The sequence below is a fragment of the Leucopleurus acutus genome (assembly GCF_964270905.1).
Source record: "Leucopleurus acutus genome assembly, chromosome: 4".
Lineage (NCBI taxonomy): Eukaryota > Metazoa > Chordata > Mammalia > Artiodactyla > Delphinidae > Leucopleurus > Leucopleurus acutus.
This window is the reverse complement of record NC_139146.1, coordinates 106,933,831-106,953,528: the sequence shown is the minus strand read 5'-3', so window position 1 is coordinate 106,953,528 and position 19,698 is coordinate 106,933,831. Positions and strand designations below refer to the sequence as shown.

The 19,698-nt window shown below is 39.5% G+C and overlaps 1 protein-coding gene across 1 annotated transcript; it reads left to right on the top strand.

The window, feature by feature from the left end:
* Window positions 1-1,437: 1,437 nt before the first annotated feature.
* On the top strand, window positions 1,438-14,961 carry GRSF1 (G-rich RNA sequence binding factor 1). The gene is made up of 9 exons (XM_082838190.1): window positions 1,438-1,856; window positions 4,372-4,528; window positions 5,572-5,727; window positions 6,126-6,269; window positions 7,062-7,197; window positions 11,209-11,393; window positions 12,333-12,454; window positions 14,042-14,177; window positions 14,834-14,961. Exons 1-9 carry the CDS (start codon window positions 1,500-1,502, stop codon window positions 14,881-14,883), a joined length of 1,443 nt encoding a protein of 480 aa, XP_082694316.1. The 5' UTR covers window positions 1,438-1,499; the 3' UTR covers window positions 14,884-14,961.
* Window positions 14,962-19,698: the final 4,737 nt, after the last annotated feature.

The window sequence follows — 19,698 nt, the reverse complement described above, 5'->3', positions numbered from 1 at the left end:
CAGCAGGCGGACTCTCAACCACTGCGCCACCAGGGAAGCCCCCCAATTCACTTTTTGCTAGTATGATTTCCTTGTCCCGCCCTCTTCTGCCTATAAAAGTCTTTCATTTTATACAGCTCCTTTTTACCTACTAGATGAGATGCTGCCCAATTCCTGAATTGTTGGATAAAGCCAATATCTTTAAATTTTACTCAGTTTAATTTTTTTTAACACAACTAATCTGAATGTCATTTTTTCCCCTTTAAGTCATTATCAGTTTAAGATGAATGCTGAAAGGATGATTGACATGATCTTTGGGGTTTGCTTTAAAATAGTCCAGATATTTTAAACAAGAGAGAGATGAAACAAGAATGAAAAATGTTGATACAATTTCTGAAATTCTAGAAGTTTATTATACTTTTCTTTGAGATTTTCCACAATAGAAAGTTTTAAAATTTTAGCTTTTTCTATTTTTCACTCTCTGAACTTCCTTGAGAGGGGTCCTGGCCACCGGAGGAGGAAAACTGCACAACCATTCCTTCGCAAACCTCTGCCTGTCTATTCCTGAAACCTCAGGAGGGGCTTTAATCTTTGTTATACAGGTTTCACCTGCTGTCCGAAAGCAGAGCGTTCCTATGAAACCTTTTGGAAGCCAAAATGGCATAAAGTGAGGAAGCAATTACCCTAGAAGACATCTTGCTAAGGAAATAAAGCACAGATGTTCAAATACACAGTTCAAAGCTATAGCAGGGAGATGCTGAGTACAGTTTCCCAAGACAGAGCTTGGCGATGCCACTGCAGCCTCTACCACGGCTGCTGTAAAACAAACGCCGACTACTATTTTAAATTTTCGCCTTTTCCCATAAAAGTGAAAATCACATTTCTTTCCACTAGCAAAAATAGGTACTAATATGGGTCTTCGGTAAAAGCGAAGCGGCCTGTTGTGAACTTTCTACCAGCGGAGGAATACCTGTATTCGTTATTAACATATAACAAGTATCTATAAATTTCATTTTAAAACAAAGAAAGCTGGCTTTCCGCACATAACCCAAGCTGGGGGGCGTGGAGGGGGCGTTATTAAATCTCCGCCAGTATTATCCCAACCTCTTTTTATAACCAGAGTATCACAATTCCTTCCAGGAACGGCCCTTTTGCCCCTCACGTCACAAGACTGTGGAGAAAGTGCAGAGCGTCGGTAGATATCCGTTCCAGGGCTCAGCCCTCCAGAGAAGGAAGCCTCGTCCTCTTCAGGCCTCAGTTTCCACCAAGTGAAAGAATAACCGGGCGATCATACCGGCCCCCGGCCCCTCCCGGCCCGCGGGCAGCCCCGCCCCGCCCCGCCCCGAGGGCGGAGACCGGGCGGAGCAGCGCGCTCTCCTCCGCCTCCTCCCGACTCGCCGCTGCCCCTGGTGCCGGCGGCGCATGTGCCCGGCAACCCCTCCCCGGCCCTGGATTCCACTTCCCCTCCGCTCACGCTGCAGCCGCAGCCGCCTTCAGGCCCCGCGCCACCTCCGGAGTCCATGGCCGGGACGCGCTGGGTGCTCGGGGCGCTGCTCCGGGGCTGCGGCTGCAACTGCAGCAGCTGCCGGCGCACCGGCGCCGCCTGCCTGCCCTTCTACTCGGCTGCCGGCTCATTCCCCTCGGGAGTCTCGGGCCGTCGCCGCCTGCTGCTGCTGCTCGGGGCCGCCGCGGCCGCCGCCTCTCACACGCGGGGCCTCCAGACTGGGCCTGTGCCGGCCGGGAGGCTGGCGGGGCCTCCCCCAGCGGCCGCCTCCGCCGCCGCCGCGGCTGCCGCCTCTTACCCGGCCCTGCGCGCCCCTCTGCTGCCGCAGTCGCTGGCGGCGGCGGCGGCGGGCCCGGCGCGCGGTTACAGCCAGGTACGTGGGCGCCGAGAGGGGCCGCGCGCGGGACCCTTCCCCGGCAGTGCGCACGCGCCCCCGCGCCCCTCCGCGTGCACCTCAAGTGCGCGCCCGGGGATCCGCGGCACGCGCCACAGCCCCCCGCCCGCTCCCACCCTCACCCGCCCAGTCCTCCTATTGGGCCCCAGAACAAGGGACGGTCTCGGGTTTTCTCCTTGTTTTGTTCTCCTCTCGAGTCTCTGGTCGGTTGGGCAGTGTAAGTGTGGCTGGGGGTGAATGTTGAGGCCTTGTTTCCCGCCCGCCCATGGTAGGTTTTGTGAGGCTGTTGACGCCCCCACCGCGCATCTCTGTCGCTCTCCGCCCGCAGGTGGTGAAGTTGGGAGGCCGGACCCCCGGAGGGCTGGGACTCTCCGTGCCGCCCGAGCACTAGGCCTGGGCGGCCCTTGGTGCGCCTCGCGGCCCGCTGCTACGAAGGTTCACGCACACACTTGCGTGGGCTAGGTTTGTGGGGAAGGAGGCTGGACCCCAGCGCTCTCCTCGCTCTCGTGTCCCTTGGGAAAGGCGGGCTGCCCCAGTTACTGAAGGTCACCTCTGCACCTTCACTTCCTCTGACAGAAGGCCCTTTCGGACCGTGGGTCACCGCTGATGGGAAGGACAGTTTGGAGACTGACATTGGGGGAGGGGGACCGAGGAGAGGAGGCGTCTGGGGCTGAGGCGATGGTTTGGGGACCCAGGAGTGAGTCTACAGTATTTTTTTTTTTTTTTGAGTCAGTGTGTGCTTTAAGTACTCACATTGCAAATATTTTGTGCCTCGTAGGAAGCTTTCTTTTCTGCTTCTTACGTGGCATCTGGGAAATGTCCGCACACTTTTTGACTACCATGCTCCTGATGCCTTGGGTCATATTATTGTTAATTCAATTTGTGCTTCTCCTTGAACTTAGGGAAACTGGGAAGCTAATCAGCGTGGCTGCTGTCTGCCAGTGGCTGAGCTAATTGATTTGAATCCTGGCCCAATACTTTCTGCTGCCCTTTTCAGTGAAAGCTTGTGATGCTTATGGAATTCTGGGAAAATGGGGAATGTTGCTCTTATTTAAAAAAAAAGCAACAAAAAAACTGTCTCTAATAAGCCTTTGTGACCTGGTTACTCTCTTTACTTGATTATTTTTTCTGTGAATTTGACTAGCATAATGATCTGTTGAGGCTCTGCCAGTAAGTAAGCCTCTGTGCTTACTTTTATTATTGATTGCATAAAATTATGTGTAAATTTCCATGAAAATGATGGGGATATACAAAGGAGTGAAGTATCTCTCTTTTTAGCCCAATAGAGTGCAAGTCACTTGACTTAAAGCCTGAGTTGTCTTCCCATGTTGATAATTGAAGTGCTTGTTGCATTCTTATTAAATAATGTATGAGGCCTCTGCTAGAGGTTTACATTTATCATTGACTCCTTAAAATTAGACATAAATCTTCGTGTAAATGGTAGGATGGTACAGAGAAATCTATTTCCTTAGCCTAGTAGAGTGCAAGTCTTAAAACCTGAGTTGTCTTCCCTGGTTATGGTTGTGCTTGTTGGAATCTTATAACATTTCGGTTTTTGTTTAGTGTTGTAAAATAGAGTTCTTTGGGTATGTCTCAGGCTCCTGTTACCTCACACTACTGCTGTTGCCTTTTATGATCTTTCCCTTATTCAGTTGGTCTGACATACTAGTTGACAAATTAATCTTTCCAAGCATCCTGCTGTCTTGTTGATTTACACACTTCTAAATGTCTTTTATTAGCTCCCCTTTGCCTACCAGGTTAACGACACACACTGAGCTCAACCCTCAATTCCTCTGCTATGTGGTACCCAGTTTTTTTTGCCAGCTCATCTTCTTTGGCTCCTAATTGTACCCTACAGTTTAGCCAAATGGAATTATTGCTGTTTTGCAAATGGGCTTCTGTTCATACTGTTTCTTCCCCTCACTTCTCAAACTGGAATGCCTATCCTTTATATATTTCTCTCAGAATTCTAGCCTTCCTTCAAGGCTCATCTCGTATCATGTCTTGATTCTTCTGTTGGTGCTCTGTTATGAATTTCTATAATATCTTGTATCTTAATTATAGCCCTTAAAGCATCTGTCTTGTGTGCTTGTCTTAGTCTGGATGGTACGCTTTTTGAGATGAGGGCCTAATTATGGTGTGCTGTGATTAGGAGATACATATTTGTTAAATTGAAGGGACCCCTGTTGTCCTGCCTTAACTAAAACACTATTATGAGGTGTACTTCGGGACTGATGAATTTAAAAACAAGCCTGGAATAAAATTTATGTCCTGCCAAACCATTAGGCTATACATGCTTGTTGCTTTAGGATGTACAATTTAAGCCAAAATAGGATGAGTTAGATTTGTGAATTTTACTTCTTGCCTCTGAAATACTAATGGTCCCCAAATAATAATATCCAGGGTGTTAATTTGTAGAAATAGACTTTGAAAATAAATTTTCTAAGTAGGTTGTTCAAGAAATATTTCTACATTTCTTCATTTCTCTTGGAAGGAGTCCAAAACTACCTACCTGGAAGACCTTCCACCTCTCCCTGAATATGAATTGCCTCCGTCCAAGTTAGGAGAGGAAGTGGATGACGTTTATCTCATTCGAGCTCAAGGATTACCGTGGTCGTGCACTGTAGAAGATGTGCTTAGCTTTTTCTCAGGTATATTTTATGTATGTTTTGAATATGTAATTTCATCTGACTGAAAGGTAGTCCCATAAAATTCAAGTTAGGCTGTGCTGTAGACATCTTATTTGATGCATGGGAATTGTCTCATTCTGGCTGGTTACATATGCATAGTGACATCATGTGTATCATTTGTCATATATACCAGGTTGAATACCGAAAAAATTTTAATGTTAAAAAACTACATGATGCAAAATCAGTTTTCTCTGAAGTTTTAATACGTACATATCAAAAGGTGAAACCTGTTAGCGGGAATATGTTAGTGAGAATATAGATTGAGTAGCTTTTTATGTAATAACATACATTTAGAATACAAGATCACTTAGCAAGTGATATAATTCCCTTAATAACATGTTTGAAGGTTTATGCATCTGTAGTTAAAGTTTCTGAATCTGACTGATTTTTAATTTTCCTCCCTCTTAAGAAGCCTTTAGAAGATGTTGCCTTAAAGGTTCTAAAACAATGTAACACTGTATTAAGTACCTGATGTGCATTTGTGTGGATCAAGCAGTTTATAAAGCCACTTACATCTTCAGCTTGCTCCCAGTATAAGTAGTGTGCGGTATGGGGATGTCTTTCTTTGGTAATGAAAAGGGGGAAAAGTTAAATTATTCTTACAGGAGATATATTAGAGTTCTTATGGATATGATCATAACGAAAGAAGACACTTATGCAGAAACCATATTTTAATTCCTTAAGTGATTTGAAACTGATTGTAGAAGCATTTGGAAGTCCATATTACATTTTGTATTGAGCCTAGCCTGATTTGCCATTTAATGACCAGGGGGTCATAAGCTTTTGTGCTAAGGTTCGCTTATTTCTCCACATGGAACATTTTAGAGACTACCAGCTCATCAGCATTTGGACGTCTTCAGTGATGGGGGTTTGTGTAAGGAAAATGACAGGCATTTTGGATATTGCTTTGTTTGGGTTTTGGAAGATTGCAATTCTAGTGACTTGTATGATTGATCTAAAACTTTGATTTCTGGTTTTAATTGATTTTACTCACATACTTTCAGACTGCAGAATTCGCAATGGTGAGAATGGAATCCACTTCCTCTTAAATAGAGATGGGAAACGAAGGGGTGATGCCTTAATTGAAATGGAGTCAGAGCAGGATGTGCAAAAAGCCTTAGAAAAACACCGCATGTACATGGGGCAGCGGTATGTGGAAGGTATGTGAAGTCGTGTTATAGCTTTTTGGGTTCATTACATTGACTGTACTTTTCAAGGCAGCTTCATTTGATCCTGTATTAGATATTATGAATAGTGAAGTAGTTAGATTCTATGAAAAACCCTTTTCCAGGGTGTGAAAATGAAGCAGACAAATAATCTCAGTTTCTTATCTATAAAATGAGGGTGTTGACGCAGTTTACTTCAGAAGTTGTGATGTTACAGCTGGCGCATAGTAAATACTTGATAAATGTCATTTATTATTTTCTCCAGAGAAGTACGTAAGGTTAAAAATACTAGTTTTTAGATTCCTGGATAACCCACCCAGTGTGATTATTTTTTTAATGGCTTCTTCCTTTGTTATGTAAATATTGCATACCTTTTGTGCTCTTTTTCTTAGTATATGAGATAAACAATGAAGATGTGGATGCCTTAATGAAGAGCCTGCATGTCAAATCTACACCTGTGGTAAATGATGGTGTGGTTCGTTTGAGAGGACTTCCTTATAGTTGCAATGAGAAAGACATTATAGACTTCTTCGCAGGTGCTTTTCAGTTATATCGTGTTTGGGGCCTCATATCTTTTCCCCCCATTGTTTCCTTCTTTATCTTAGGTGAACCTTCTCCTGGTAACTGCATGCAGTTATATTAGGTTGTTTAGGGGAGAACTCTTCACTTGGATTGCCAGTATTTATAGATTATATAAGTGTTTTGACCTAAAACACTGATCTTTGGGGGGTGTCATATTTCAAAATAATTTAATGTGGAGTTTTGTTTTTTTTTTTTTACTATTGAGGAAAATATCCTCTCATGAGAGTGGCTATATTTGTCTTAGACAATAGTGATTTATATGATCTAAAAGCATTAACATCTAGGGAATTCCCTGGCAGTCCAGTGGTTAGGACTCTGCGCTTTCACTGTTGAGGGTGCAGGTTCAGTCCCTTGTCAGGGAACTAGGATCCTGTAAGCTGCACAGCATGTCCGTTTAAAAAAAAAAAAAAAAAAGCATTATCATCTTAGGGGTAAAATATGCACCAGTAGTGATGTTAGTCTAAATCTCTGTATATAACTAATGGCAAAAAAACAAATTGTGTGTTTTAGATGGACTGCTTGGACCCTAAATGTTCTGGGAATGTGTGGGTGTTATTAGCTTTTGGCTGCATAATAATTTTCTTCCCATTAGGCATGTATTCAGCTTTGGGACTGGCAAAATAGGCCCACAATTTTACTAATAAACTTAAAAAGAAATTCTTAGTATGTGAATGAATGTGTTAAGTCTAAGAATAAAAAAGCTCCTGTTAGCAGCACTAATTTGTAATAATTTTTTGACATCCTAGGACTGAACATAGTAGACATTACTTTTGTCATGGATTATAGAGGGAGAAGAAAAACAGGAGAAGCCTATGTGCAGTTTGAAGAACCAGAAATGGCCAACCAAGCCCTTTTGAAACACAGGGAAGAAATTGGCAACCGGTGAGTGAAGCAGATACTAATGATGCAGAAGGATCATATTGGCCAATACACTGGGTCGTTTTGATGAATGCAGTTAATATGACTGTAAAATTATCTAAACACAGAAAAAGTAGAGAGAGTAGTATGATGAGCTGTCAAATGCCCATCACTTAGATTAACAAATTCTTAACATTTGTTGTATTTGTTGCATCTGTTTTTTTAGTATGCATCTTTAAGAAAACATTTTTACATGATCCCAATACTATCACATTTAACAAAATTAGTGATAATTTATTATCTAGTGCCAGTCCGTAATCACATGTTCCCATTTATACCCAAAATCTCTTTCTCCAGTTGCTTTTTTTTTTTTTCCCTCACCAGAATCTAGACATGGTCCATACGTTGTATTTGATTGTTATGCTTCCATTTCTCTTCAATTAGAGCAAATCCCCATTTCCTTTATTTTTATGTTCCCTCCCCCTTTTTATTATTATTATTTTTTCTTTTGGCTGCATGGAGCAGCTTGCTAGATCTTAGTTCCCTGACCAGAGATTGAACCCAGGCCCACGGTAGAGAAAGCATGGAGTCCTAACCACTGGACCACCAGGGAATTCCCCTCCCCCTTTTCAAGATGCAATTGGCTTTTGAAGAAATTGAGTCATTTGTCCTGTACAGTGTCTCACATCCTGTGTTTATCCTTTTGCTTCCTCACAGTGTCACTTAACTTGTTCCTTTGCATCCTCTATTATTTCCTGAAAACTGGAAGTTAGACCTAAAGTCTTAGATTGATTCAGGTTAACAATTTTGATATAGATACTCTATAGGCAATACTGTATACTGCATATCACATCACACTAGGATACACGTAGTGATGGGTTGAGTTCATTTCTGTTTTTTAGTTTTCTTTATTTCTTTTTCTCTTTTATTTTACCCTTTTTTTGTGTGCTCCTTTGTGTTTTAACTTTGGGGGAGTACTCAAAAGTGTCAAATTTTAATTCATTGTCTTGCTTGTTTTCTGACCTTTTTTCTTGAATTCTTTGAAGTTTAAAAAAGTCATTCCAAAGTCGTTCTATTTCAGGATCTACGTATAGAATTGGTTCAAAGGTCTTTATTAAAAAATTTTTAATGAAGAAAATACATGCAAAACACACACCGCCCCCCTTAATTTTCTTTCAGTACTCTTCATATTTTCTTATAACTGGGAACACGTCAGTAATATGTTTTTATGTGGGAACATCAAGGCAGTGTATAGATCTCTTCAGTAAATTAAGAAATGTTGCACATCTGGGTCTGTAAATGCAAAGGATTTGTACAATTCAAGCTTAATAACCTAATTTGGAAAAGCATTGTTGAGAAAAAGAAAACTGGTTCCAGAAGCTTGGATTTAACAGTTCCACAGCCAAACAGATAGCAAGTTAGAATTGACATTTAGTTCATTAATTCTCATTAGCCTCTTAGTGAAGTCCTGGGAGAAGTTAGCTCCTCATATGTTGTGACTTTTAATATCTTAAACACATATGAATAATTTTCACATAATTGAATTGTAAGACCTCAAGAGATTGTTAATCAACTGTAAAAAACAAAATGAAACCTTTCTTACTAGATTCTTTTCATACACACAGTTAACCTTTGCATATTTGTCCGCATGAAGCAAAACAGGGTAGAAAACATTTGTTAAAATGTATATGAAGAAAACTTATCTTGGGAGGATTAAATCAGTGACCTGCTCTGTTGAGAGTACTTTTTCATGGGCGAATATCTATGTCCATTTTTACTTTATGCCCCACCTGTTGTCTTTGGACACCTGTGTTTGTTAGCTATCAGAAATAATATGTATGCATGTTTTATTTTAATTTATTTTATTTAAAAAAAAATTTTTGGCTGCGTTAGGTCTTCGTTGCTGTTCACGGGCCTTCTCCAACTGCGGCAAGCGGGGGCCGCTCTTCGTTGCGGTGCGTGGGCTTCTCATTGCGGTGGCTTCTTGTTGCGGAGCACAGGCTCTAGGTGCACGGTCTCCAGTAGTTGTGGCTCGAGGGCTCTAGAACGCAGGCTCAGTAGTTGTGGTACATGGGCTTAGCTGCTCCTCCGCATGTGGGATCTTCCGGGACACAGCAAGATCCACCTGCATTGGCAGGCAGATTCCTTTTTTTTTTTTTTTACATCTTTATTGGAGTATAATTGCTTTACAATGGTGTGTTAGTTTCTGCTTTATAACAAAGTGAATCAGTTATACATATACATATGTTCCCATATCTCTTCCGTCTTGCGTCTCCCTGCCTCCCACCCTCCCTATCCCACCCCTCTAGGTGGTCACAAAGTACCGAGCTGATCTCCCTGTGCCATGCGGCTGCTTCCCACTAGCTATCTGTTTTACGTTTGGTAGTGTATATATGTCCATGCCACTCTCTCACTTTGTCACAGCTTACCCTTACCCCTCCCCATATCCTCAAGTCCATTCTCTAGTAGGTCTGTGTCTTTATTCCTGTCTTACCCCTAGGTTCTTCATGACCTTTTTTTTTTCCCCCTTAGATTCCATATATATGTGTTAGCATACAGTATTTGTTTTTCTCTTTCTGACTTACTTCACTCTGTATGACAGACTCTAGGTCCATCCACCTCACTGCAAATAACTCAATTTCGTTTCTTTTTATGGCCGAGTAATATTCCATTGTATATATGTGCCACATCTTCTTTATCCATTCATCCAATGATGGATGCTTAGGTTGCTTCCATCTCCTGGCTATTGTAAATAGAGCTGCAATGAACATTTTGGTACATGACTTTTTTTGAATTATGGTTTTCTCAGGGTATATGCCCAGTAGTGGGATTGTTGGGTCGTATGGTAGTTCTATTTGTAGTTTTTTAAGGAACCTCCATACTGTTTTCCATAGTGGCTGTATCAGTTTACATTCCTACCAGCGGTGCAAGAGTGTTCCCTTTTCTCCACACCCTCTCCAGCATTTACTGTTTCTAGATTTTTTGATGATGGCAATTGTGACTGGTGTGAGATGATATCTTATTGTGGTTTTGATTTACATTTCTCTAATGATTAATAATGTTGAGCATTCTTTCCTGTTTGTTGGCAATCTGTATATCTTCTTTGGAGAAATGTCTGTTTAGGTCTTCTGCCCATTTTTGGATTGGGTTGTTTGTTTTTTTGTTATTGAGCTGCATGAGCTGCTTGTAAATTTTGGAGATTAATCCTTTGTCAGTTGCTTCATTTGCAAATATTTTCTCCCATTCTGTGGGTTGTCTTTTGGTCTTGTTTATGGTTTCCTTTGCTGTGCAAAAGCTTTTAAGTTTCATTAGGTCCCACTTGTTTTTTTTTGTTTTTATTTCCATTTCTCTAGGAGGTGGGTCAAAAAGGATCTTGCTGTGATTTATGTCATAGAGTGTTCTGCCTATGTTTTCCTCTAAGAGTTTGATAGTGTCTGGCCTTACATTTAGGTCTTTAATCCACTTTGAGCTTATTTTTGTGTATGGTGTTAGGGAGTGTTCTAATCTCATACTTTACATGTACCTGTCCAGTTTTCCCAGCACCGCTTATTGAAGAGGCTGTCTTTTCTCCACTGTATATTCTTACCTCCTTTATCAAAGATAAGGTGACCATATATGCGTGGATTTATCTCTGTGCTTTCTATCCTGTTCCATTGATCTATATTTCTGTTTTTGTGCCAGTACCATACTGTCTTGATTACTGCAGCTTTGTAGTATAGTCTGAAGTCAGGGAGCCTGATTCCTCCAGCTCCGTTTTTCGTTCTCAAGATTGCTTTGGCTATTCGGGGTCTTTTGTGTTTCCATACAAATTGTGAATTTTTTTGTTCTAGTTCTGTGAAATATGCCAGTGGCGATCCTTATCAAACTACCACTGGCATTTTTCACAGAACTAGAACAAAAAATTTCACAATTTGTATGGCAGGCGGGTTCTTAACCACTGGGCCACCAGCGAAGCCCTGCATGTTTTATTTTAAAAGAGTTCAATGTAAAGTTACTTTGTACCATTTATGCCTGTTCACTTTTGCTTTGACATAGATATATAGAGATATTTCCAAGCAGAAGGAATGAAGTTCGAACACATGTTGGTTCTCATAAGGGAAAGAAAACGGCATCTTCTCCCACTGCTAAGTATATAACTGAGCCAGAAATGGTCTTTGAAGAACATGAAGTAACTGAGGATATCCGACCCATGACGGCTTTTGAAAGTGAGAAGGAAATAGGTAAGGATTTGCCTCTTATTGAAACTCATTGTGTCTGCCTTGTACGTTTTGATATTTGTTAAAAAAAATTTTTTTATGACCATGTTGTATCAAATTGTAGATTATAGGACAAAGGAAGTTGAGTTAAATGTTTAATATGTCTTTGAGTGTAGTATGTGCTATGAATACAGTCGTCCCTCAGTATACCCAGGGGATTGGTTCCAGGACCCACCATGGATACCAAAATCCATGAATGGTCAAGTCCCATAGGCAGCCCTCCATATCCACGGGTTCCACATTCACAGATATGGAGGGTTGAAGATGGTCTTAATTATTTCATAGGTTTTTTTTTTTAATTTAATCATTTTTGCAGATTCTGTATCAAAACCTGGGTTGCACATGTACAACAAAAAGAAGTAAGATGTCAACATTTAAACTTAAGGTGGGAAATGATGTGTGTAGAGAGCAGGATTGTTGACTAAAGTAAGGTGTTTTGTTTGCCTCTGTGTTTAATTATTCCTTTGATTCTTAATCCCAAAGGAACATTTGGAATCTTTAAAAGTTTGATAAATACTTTTTAAACTTGTGCTGTAGGATTATCCTGTTAACCATATTTATTCCTTTTTTTTTTTTCAAAGTGACTGTAACCCAGGGAATTTCTCTTGTCTTTATTTTTACGTTCATAATCATTTTTCCGTCTCTCAGTTGTTAGAGAAAGGTACGTCCTTTTGTAATCTGGTAATGGTTTGAGACACTAAATCCTTATGAGTGTTCAGGTGATACTTGTTAGGCAGCAGAAATTTCAGATCATCTTGGCTTTTAAAATTGAAACCCTCTTCGTTACTAGGGTATTTCAAGAGTAATTGAGGATTTTGTCATAAAGGTCATTCCTAATTATAATCTGCTAATAACTTTTGAAGTGTTTATGTTCTTGACAGTGCTTTTTGTCCCATTTCTTAGAATTGCCTAAGGAGATGTCAGAAAAGATTCCAGAGGCTGTTGATTTTGGAACTACGTCTTCACTACATTTTGTCCACATGAGAGGATTGCCTTTCCAAGCCAATGCCCAAGACATTATAAATGTGTGTGGCAGTAAGATACCCAATCTCAGTAGCTTTGAACAAAAGTTCTAAAGTTTTGAACTTCTATTTAGGGAAGGTAGAGAAGAAAAATATAGTATTTCTGCAGTATCTTTGGACAACAAGGTGGCATCTCCACAGTTGTGGGGGCTTGTTTTATTTTTTTGGCTGAGAGGTGTGGGTTTTATTACATTCTAAGGTCATGTGTATAATGGATGATAACATTTCATAGGTGCAAAATAATATGGCGTAGGTTAAGTATTCAATGTAAAAAAGCTTGGTCTTTCTCTAAATTAGTTCAACCCATTCATTTTTTAAAATTAATTAATTAATTTGGTTGCACCAGGTCTTAGTTGCGGCATGTGGGCTTCTTAGTTGCGGCTTGCCAGCTCCTTAGTTGCGGCACATGGGCTTCTTAGTTGTGGCATGCGCAAACTTTTAGTTGTGGCATTGAGCCAGGGCCCCGTGCATTGGAAGCACAGAGTTTTATCCGCTGCGCCACGAGGGAAGTCCCTCAACCCATTCATCTTTGAGTTTAAGAAAAAGAGACTCCGAGAGCATTTGTCACAGGGCAGTTATATACTAGACACGAATCTAGTACTCCTAAATGCCTGGAGTTATCATTACACCATATAGCCTTCTTGCATCCAGCTTCCCTGATTTTTGAGAAAAGGAATTTTTAAAATATTTTCATTTTATGATAGGTACTCTATGAAATGAAAAGATGAAATAACAAAGTCCTTATTGACTTCCTGAACTCCAGGATGTGTGCTTAAGGTAGATGAAAATCTAGGATCCAGTTAGTAGTGGGGCCTCAGAATTAGTTCGTAGTGGGGCCTCAGAATTTGTCTTTATTATTTCAAAAAACCTATTAAGAATCATATTTTTACTTAAATGAAGGTTGCACAGTCTCATTAAAGAATTGGTTTTGTTTGGAATATTAACCACTCAGTGTGGTAGCTGTGTTTAGGTAGTGCTGATAAGAAACTTATTATCAGCTCCATGTTTGATTAAAACATGGTAAAAATGAATTATTAAGAAATGAAGTGTAGGGACTTCACTGGTGGTCCAGTGGCTAAGACTTCACACTCCCAATGCAGGGGACCCAGGTTCGATCCCTGGTTAGGGAACTGGATCCCACGTGCCACAACTAAATGTCCCGCATGCCACAAGTAAGATCCAGTGCAGCCAAATAAATAAATAAATCAATATTTAAAGAAAAATAGAAATGAAGTATATTTGACAGACAGTTTTTAGAAACGGGAAAGGAGGTGTGTGGGAGGAATAATAAAAGTGGTCCTTGTTGGTATAAAGAAAAGTTCGATAACTATTGTACATTATTGTATTGTGTATATAGTTTAAGTTCTCTGTGAACAGATATTTGAAATGTAGCCGTGAGTTCTCAGAAGATCAGAAGAGCCAGCAGAGGTGGTAGATGTGTAACTACATTGTTGCTTAAAGAGATTTCCTACAAATAAATTTATCAGGTGTATGAATGAAAGTCTGAAAGAAAAATGCAGAGCCACCAGACTTCTAGAAATTGACCTAGTAACATTATGTTCCTTTTGGCTTCCTTTGTTTGTTGTTTAGTTTTTTGCTCCACTGAAGCCTGTTAGAATCACCATGGAATACAGTTCCAGTGGGAAGGCCACTGGAGAAGCTGATGTGCACTTCGAAACCCACGAGGACGCTGTTGCAGCTATGCTCAAGGATCGGTCCCATGTTCGTAAGTGCTGCCCATGGTTTTTGTTATTTTTGATGTCTATCTTTGTTTACAAATGCCTTTCTCTGTTTTTTGTGGGTTTTTTTTGTTTCTTTTGTTTTGAGAAAAGCCAGCATAAAGCACTTTTATTGCAATAATAAATCTTGAAACTCATATGTAGTGCAGGGGGGTAGAAGTAGGGGTGGAGGAATAAGCAGCAGTTTCGCTCACCAGATCACTACACAGGACAGCACAGGGATGAGAGAGGGGGAAGGAGAAGCCAGGAAACTCTGAGCTCAGCAGGGGGAGCTGAGCATCAAAAAACAGGAGATGCTGAAGCTGTGATGACCAACATCATTTTCTGAAGACAACACTCAGGGATTTGTCATGATGGCTGGGCTTTCATGGGTGTTAAGTGTCTACAAACAGTACCTTCAATTTAACTTTCGATTAAAGTTCTTAAAATTAGGAAGTGGAGCTTGGATAGCTGTGAGATTACAAAAGTCCTAAATATCCATTAGAAAAACCACGGGATGGGAAAAAAAGCCAGGTCATGAAGGCGGCTTCAGAGGTCCCTGCTGGCCTGGGGACAGACACCTGTAGTGTCCAACATCTCAGTGAAAACGATCTGCTTTCAAAAGGCAGAGGGTTAAGAACGGATCCTTTTTTGTCATTCTCAGACCATAGATATATTGAATTGTTCCTGAATTCATGTCCGAAAGGAAAATAAGACTTCCAGGGATTCCAGAAAATAAGGTAAACTTAAGAGGTGCAATTGTGTAAATTATTTTCAGTTGATAAGTTAATCATTAACTCACAGATTTATAATATGGTTGAAAACCATTTTAATAAACATCAAACTAATGATAATTGAAGCCTGACTATAGGGAATGAAATTCTCCTGGGAAATAGAATTCATTATGATCATACAGTAGCTTTGAGTATTTTCCCCATTAGAATCTTTTTGCATCATTCCCAGCATTCATCATGCTATGTGCTTAAAAAGAACTTTTCATCTTTAGTAGCTGTATGTTATAATACACTGAAAATGTGCCTTGTGTTAGCTTGTCGTCCTATAAAATTTACATACATTTCCTCAGTTCTAAGATATTTTTTAGATATCTGAAACCAGGGTGTGTCATGGATTTGTACACTTAATGTAACACTGCTTCTTTTCCTGAAATGGTGTTATGAAAATTGTCCTAGGAAGTACATAGATTTCAGAGTTTTATCTGTGACAAATCAACTAAATATGTATTGATGTCCCTTCCCTGACTCAGTGCCATGTGTTCTCTTTTTCCCCATAAAATCTTTTAATATATTGTATTGTGATCATTTTTCTACATGTAATGGGGCTTTCCTTTAAGACACTTACCTGTAGTGATTTCTTGAAAACACATGGGGCATTTGTTTACTATAGTTGTCATAGGCTATTTTTGGATATAAAGTCCCACAATCTCGTGGGACTTAAATATTTACATTAGCTAAAATCTATGCAAAATATATTCTGCGCCCAACTCTGAAAATCTGCTATCTTCATACCAGGCTGCAAACACTAATGCCTAACTAATTTTCTTCACCTTAGCTTAATTGGTTTGTCAGATAACTTGCAATAAATCAGAAAGAAAAAAAACTATTGAATTTGTAGTTTTAAATGGTATGGGAACTTGCGCAACACATTTTCATTTTGAGTAAGCATGCAACATTTTTTGTTTTATTTTCAGGATGAAGCAAGAAGCATTTCATTTGCACATCTTTCTTGGACATGGGATCTAAAGTTCCAGGTTTTTAGCAGCAACTGCTAGAGAAACCATTTGGGGGTTTGGGGTTAATTGCTTATAAGAAAAATTCCATAGTGGACTGTTTAGAAAGAAAAAGGAAAGATTCAGTTTGGGATTATGAAATAAACCACAGATTTACTTTTTTGTTTAAACTGTCCAGGATCTGATTAAAAAATCTGGTCTTTATTTTATATGATTAAACAGTTTTCATAGACGATTTGTGACCCAGTGTAAAGACTACATATTTTTATTCAGCGCTGTCCTTTAAAATCTTTCTCCCATTTTAAAAATGATCTGTTTGAGGTTTTGTTTTTTGCCTGTGAATTAAGAGCTCTGATGTGAAACTTTTTATGGAATGAAATACTGATTATTTTAACCAAATACTCACCAAAGCAAGGAAAGGTTTCAGACCTTTGAACCATTATGGTTTGGCAGAGTTATTTTAATTTTAGGTGTATTTGGTTACTTAGATAGGGGTAGGAATTTTAAAAAAATCAAAACAAAAAACAAATACTACAGGTTAGTGAGTGTAAATGACAACAGTTTGGCAGTTTTATGTCTTTAGAAATGTTTTGCCTTTCTAAGCCTTGTGCTGAAGGCATTTAACATTGGTGCCTGTATAATTAAGGAGGCAATTATAGTCTTAATGTAAAAGTTGTCTGACCCCTGCCCCCCCACCTGTTTTTGGTTTTGGGGTAGACCTTAAGGTGTGTGTTAGTCTCAATACTGTGAAGTGACATGTCATAACAGTCCTGACTGGTAAGGACATTAATGGCTTCACTTGAATTTAAACCAGCTCTAGATAGGAAAAAATCTGAGTCTCATTTGCTTTTTCAGTGGGGTAGCACATCCCATATTTTAGAACAAGTAGGGGTGCCTTGCTTAACTAAAAATAGCATTTAATGTATAATCGTGTGAAAGGATTATGGATAAAGCTGTATTTCTGTCACATTGTGGCAGTACTTTCTGCTTTAATATTAAACAGCTTGTTATTTAAATATTGGATCAAAATGGCTGGCTTCAAAATGTAGTCATTAATAAACTAACTTTATGTGTACCTGTGTAGGAGAATCAAAGTCCTGTATGTTTTCTTTGCCTTGTTCCTGTTCTCAGGGTGACGACTGTCACGTGGTTACCAGGAGATGCAGTTCTAGTTCTTAAAGTTTAATTAGCCCAGATTTCTGAGAGGTGGTATCTGGAAGAGAGATTATGTCTTCTCTCACTTAATACATAACCATCTTTGATTACCAGCTAAGATACGGAATCACTGTACTGTAAGTAGTCAATAAATGAAGGCTTGTTTCAGGCTGAAGATTACCTAAGAGTATTTATTTTGGAGTGTGTGAATCAACCTAGTACATTTTTATTACATCAAGTCCTGGTATATTATTATAAGAAGAAATGGTTAATTTGTAATTGTGTTTGCTTTTATCATCCTATAAGAGCATGATTCAGTCAACCAGCTTAACATCTTCCGTATTACGACCTAAATAGAAATGTATTTTCATATGTGGTTGAATGTATTGAGCTATAAGAACTGGTGTCTATAGCCATATGAGCTACTATAATGCGATCTTTTCTTTCTCCCTCTAGCAGTAGGTCTGTGGAAAAAAGTCTGTAGTGTTGATTAGGATTGGGGTTGGTGAGGAATTAATTCATTTGCAATTACTTTATTTTAAACCTAATGAGGGACTTCCCTGGTGGTCTAGTGGTTAAGACTTCATGCTCCCAATGCAGGGGGCCAGAGTTAGATCCCTAGTCAGGGAACTAGGTCCCGCATGCCGCAACTATAGACCCGGTGCAGACAAATAAATACGTAAAAATAAAAAAGATAATGAGTTTCCCTTGCACATCTCTCTGAAAAGAATGAGAGCAAAGCATTAATACATTACGTGGTGGGTAAGCTTGAAGTGTGTATCTTCTTGTCACACTAGTGGCCAAGTTCTCAGAAAAAAGGTGGGCATTCTTGGGAAGTCATCTTATGAATTCATATACTTTCCTGTACTTCCTTTAGTAGGTTATTGCTCATAATTTACATTAGTAAATGAATAATTGCTGACAAGGCAAATTACTAGAAAGTTACTAGAAAGGGAAGAAAAACAGATAATAGAATAAAAGTAATCTTTTATTTTTATCCCATCTAAAGACATACTTCTCCCTCTTGAAATTTGACACGACTGGATTATGCATCATCATTTGCTATTGAAAGAAATAATGACAGTGAATTTTGCTCTTCTCTTTGGGTCCTCTTTGTCTTTATAATTTCCTTTGTGGTAAAGCTCTCAGAAATAGTGGGGTTGGATATGTCCAGGTTACCCATATCCTGCTTTGGCTAGCTCAAAGGAATTGCAAGGGAAGACGCATAAGGAGCATGTAAATACCGAGGAGAAGATTGTTGAAGATTGTGATCTGATCTGATATACTCACTTCTGCCAGGGAATTAAGCAGAACCATTTTGTGCTTGTCTTTCCACGTCTGGGTGAGACGCTTCTGCCAGGTGGCGAGGGAGACTGATTCTGCTGTGGAGCAGTAGGCTCTAAATCCTTCTCACTTCTGTGGTGTGGAGAGAAAGAAGCAGGAGAAAGCCACTTCCATCTATGTGACATTTTGAGGCAGTGACCCTGCTTATTATTAGTTAACATGCCCTATTGGCATCCTCTGCCCTAAACAGTCCCTTAGCGGGTTCTCACTTGGAGATTTTTCTCTGGATTACATCTTGATCATTTTATAATTTAAAACATTCCATTATTTTGAGAGTTTTCCCTAAATTATGTGAAAGGGTTCACGTTCAATTGGTAGGGCCTGTGTTATAGAGTAGAGTGGTATCTCTCAGCAGTAAAGTGCCTAAGTTCCAGGGCTTTGAAAAAAAAAAGTTGCTCTAATGTAGTAGGAATACATTTTTCCCGCCTGAATTCAGCAGATCAGAAAATAAATCTCTGAAGTTTGTACGAAGGGAATAAAGCTGCTATAAATATTTGTGTGTAGGTTTTTATGTATACATAAGATTTCAACTCATTTGGGTAAATACCAAGGAGTGTGATTGCTGGATCATATGGTAAGACTATGTTTAGTTCTGTAAGAACCTGCCAAACAGTCTTCCAAGATGGCTGAACCATTTTGCATTTCTACCAGCAAAGAATGAGAGTTTCTGTAGCAACTCATCCTTGCCAGCATTTGGTGGTGTCAGTGTTTTGAATTTTAGCTATTCTAATAGGTGTGTAGTGATACTTAGTTTTAATTCGCAATTCCATGATGTGCAAGATGTTGACATCTGTATATATTTGCATCGGCATATTGTCTTTGGTGAGGTGTGCAGATCTTTTGCCCAGTTTTTTTATTCGGGTGGTTTTCTTACTGAATTTCAGGAAGAGGATATAGGAAGGTTTAATTTGGTTCTTAAACCTCGATGATATGAAAATAAATAGAATAATTTTTAAATTTTGTGGTTTTTTGAAGGAAATAAAATTCAAGAGATATGAAGGGCTATACGGTGAGCAGTTTCCTTCCCATCCTATACTTCAGCCACTTAGTTCCCCTTCTCAGGGAACCCTGTTATCAGTTTCTAATGTAAACTTCCAGTGATTTTACTGTATAGATAAGCAAGTATTAGTAGGCATTTTCATTTATTTAAAAAATATAAATTATAGCATAGTATGCATACTATTCTGTACATTTCTTCCCATTTAATTACATTCTAAATATTTTATATCCGTATATAAAATCCTTTCTCATTTTTTAAAATGATTGTACAGTGTGGGTGTATT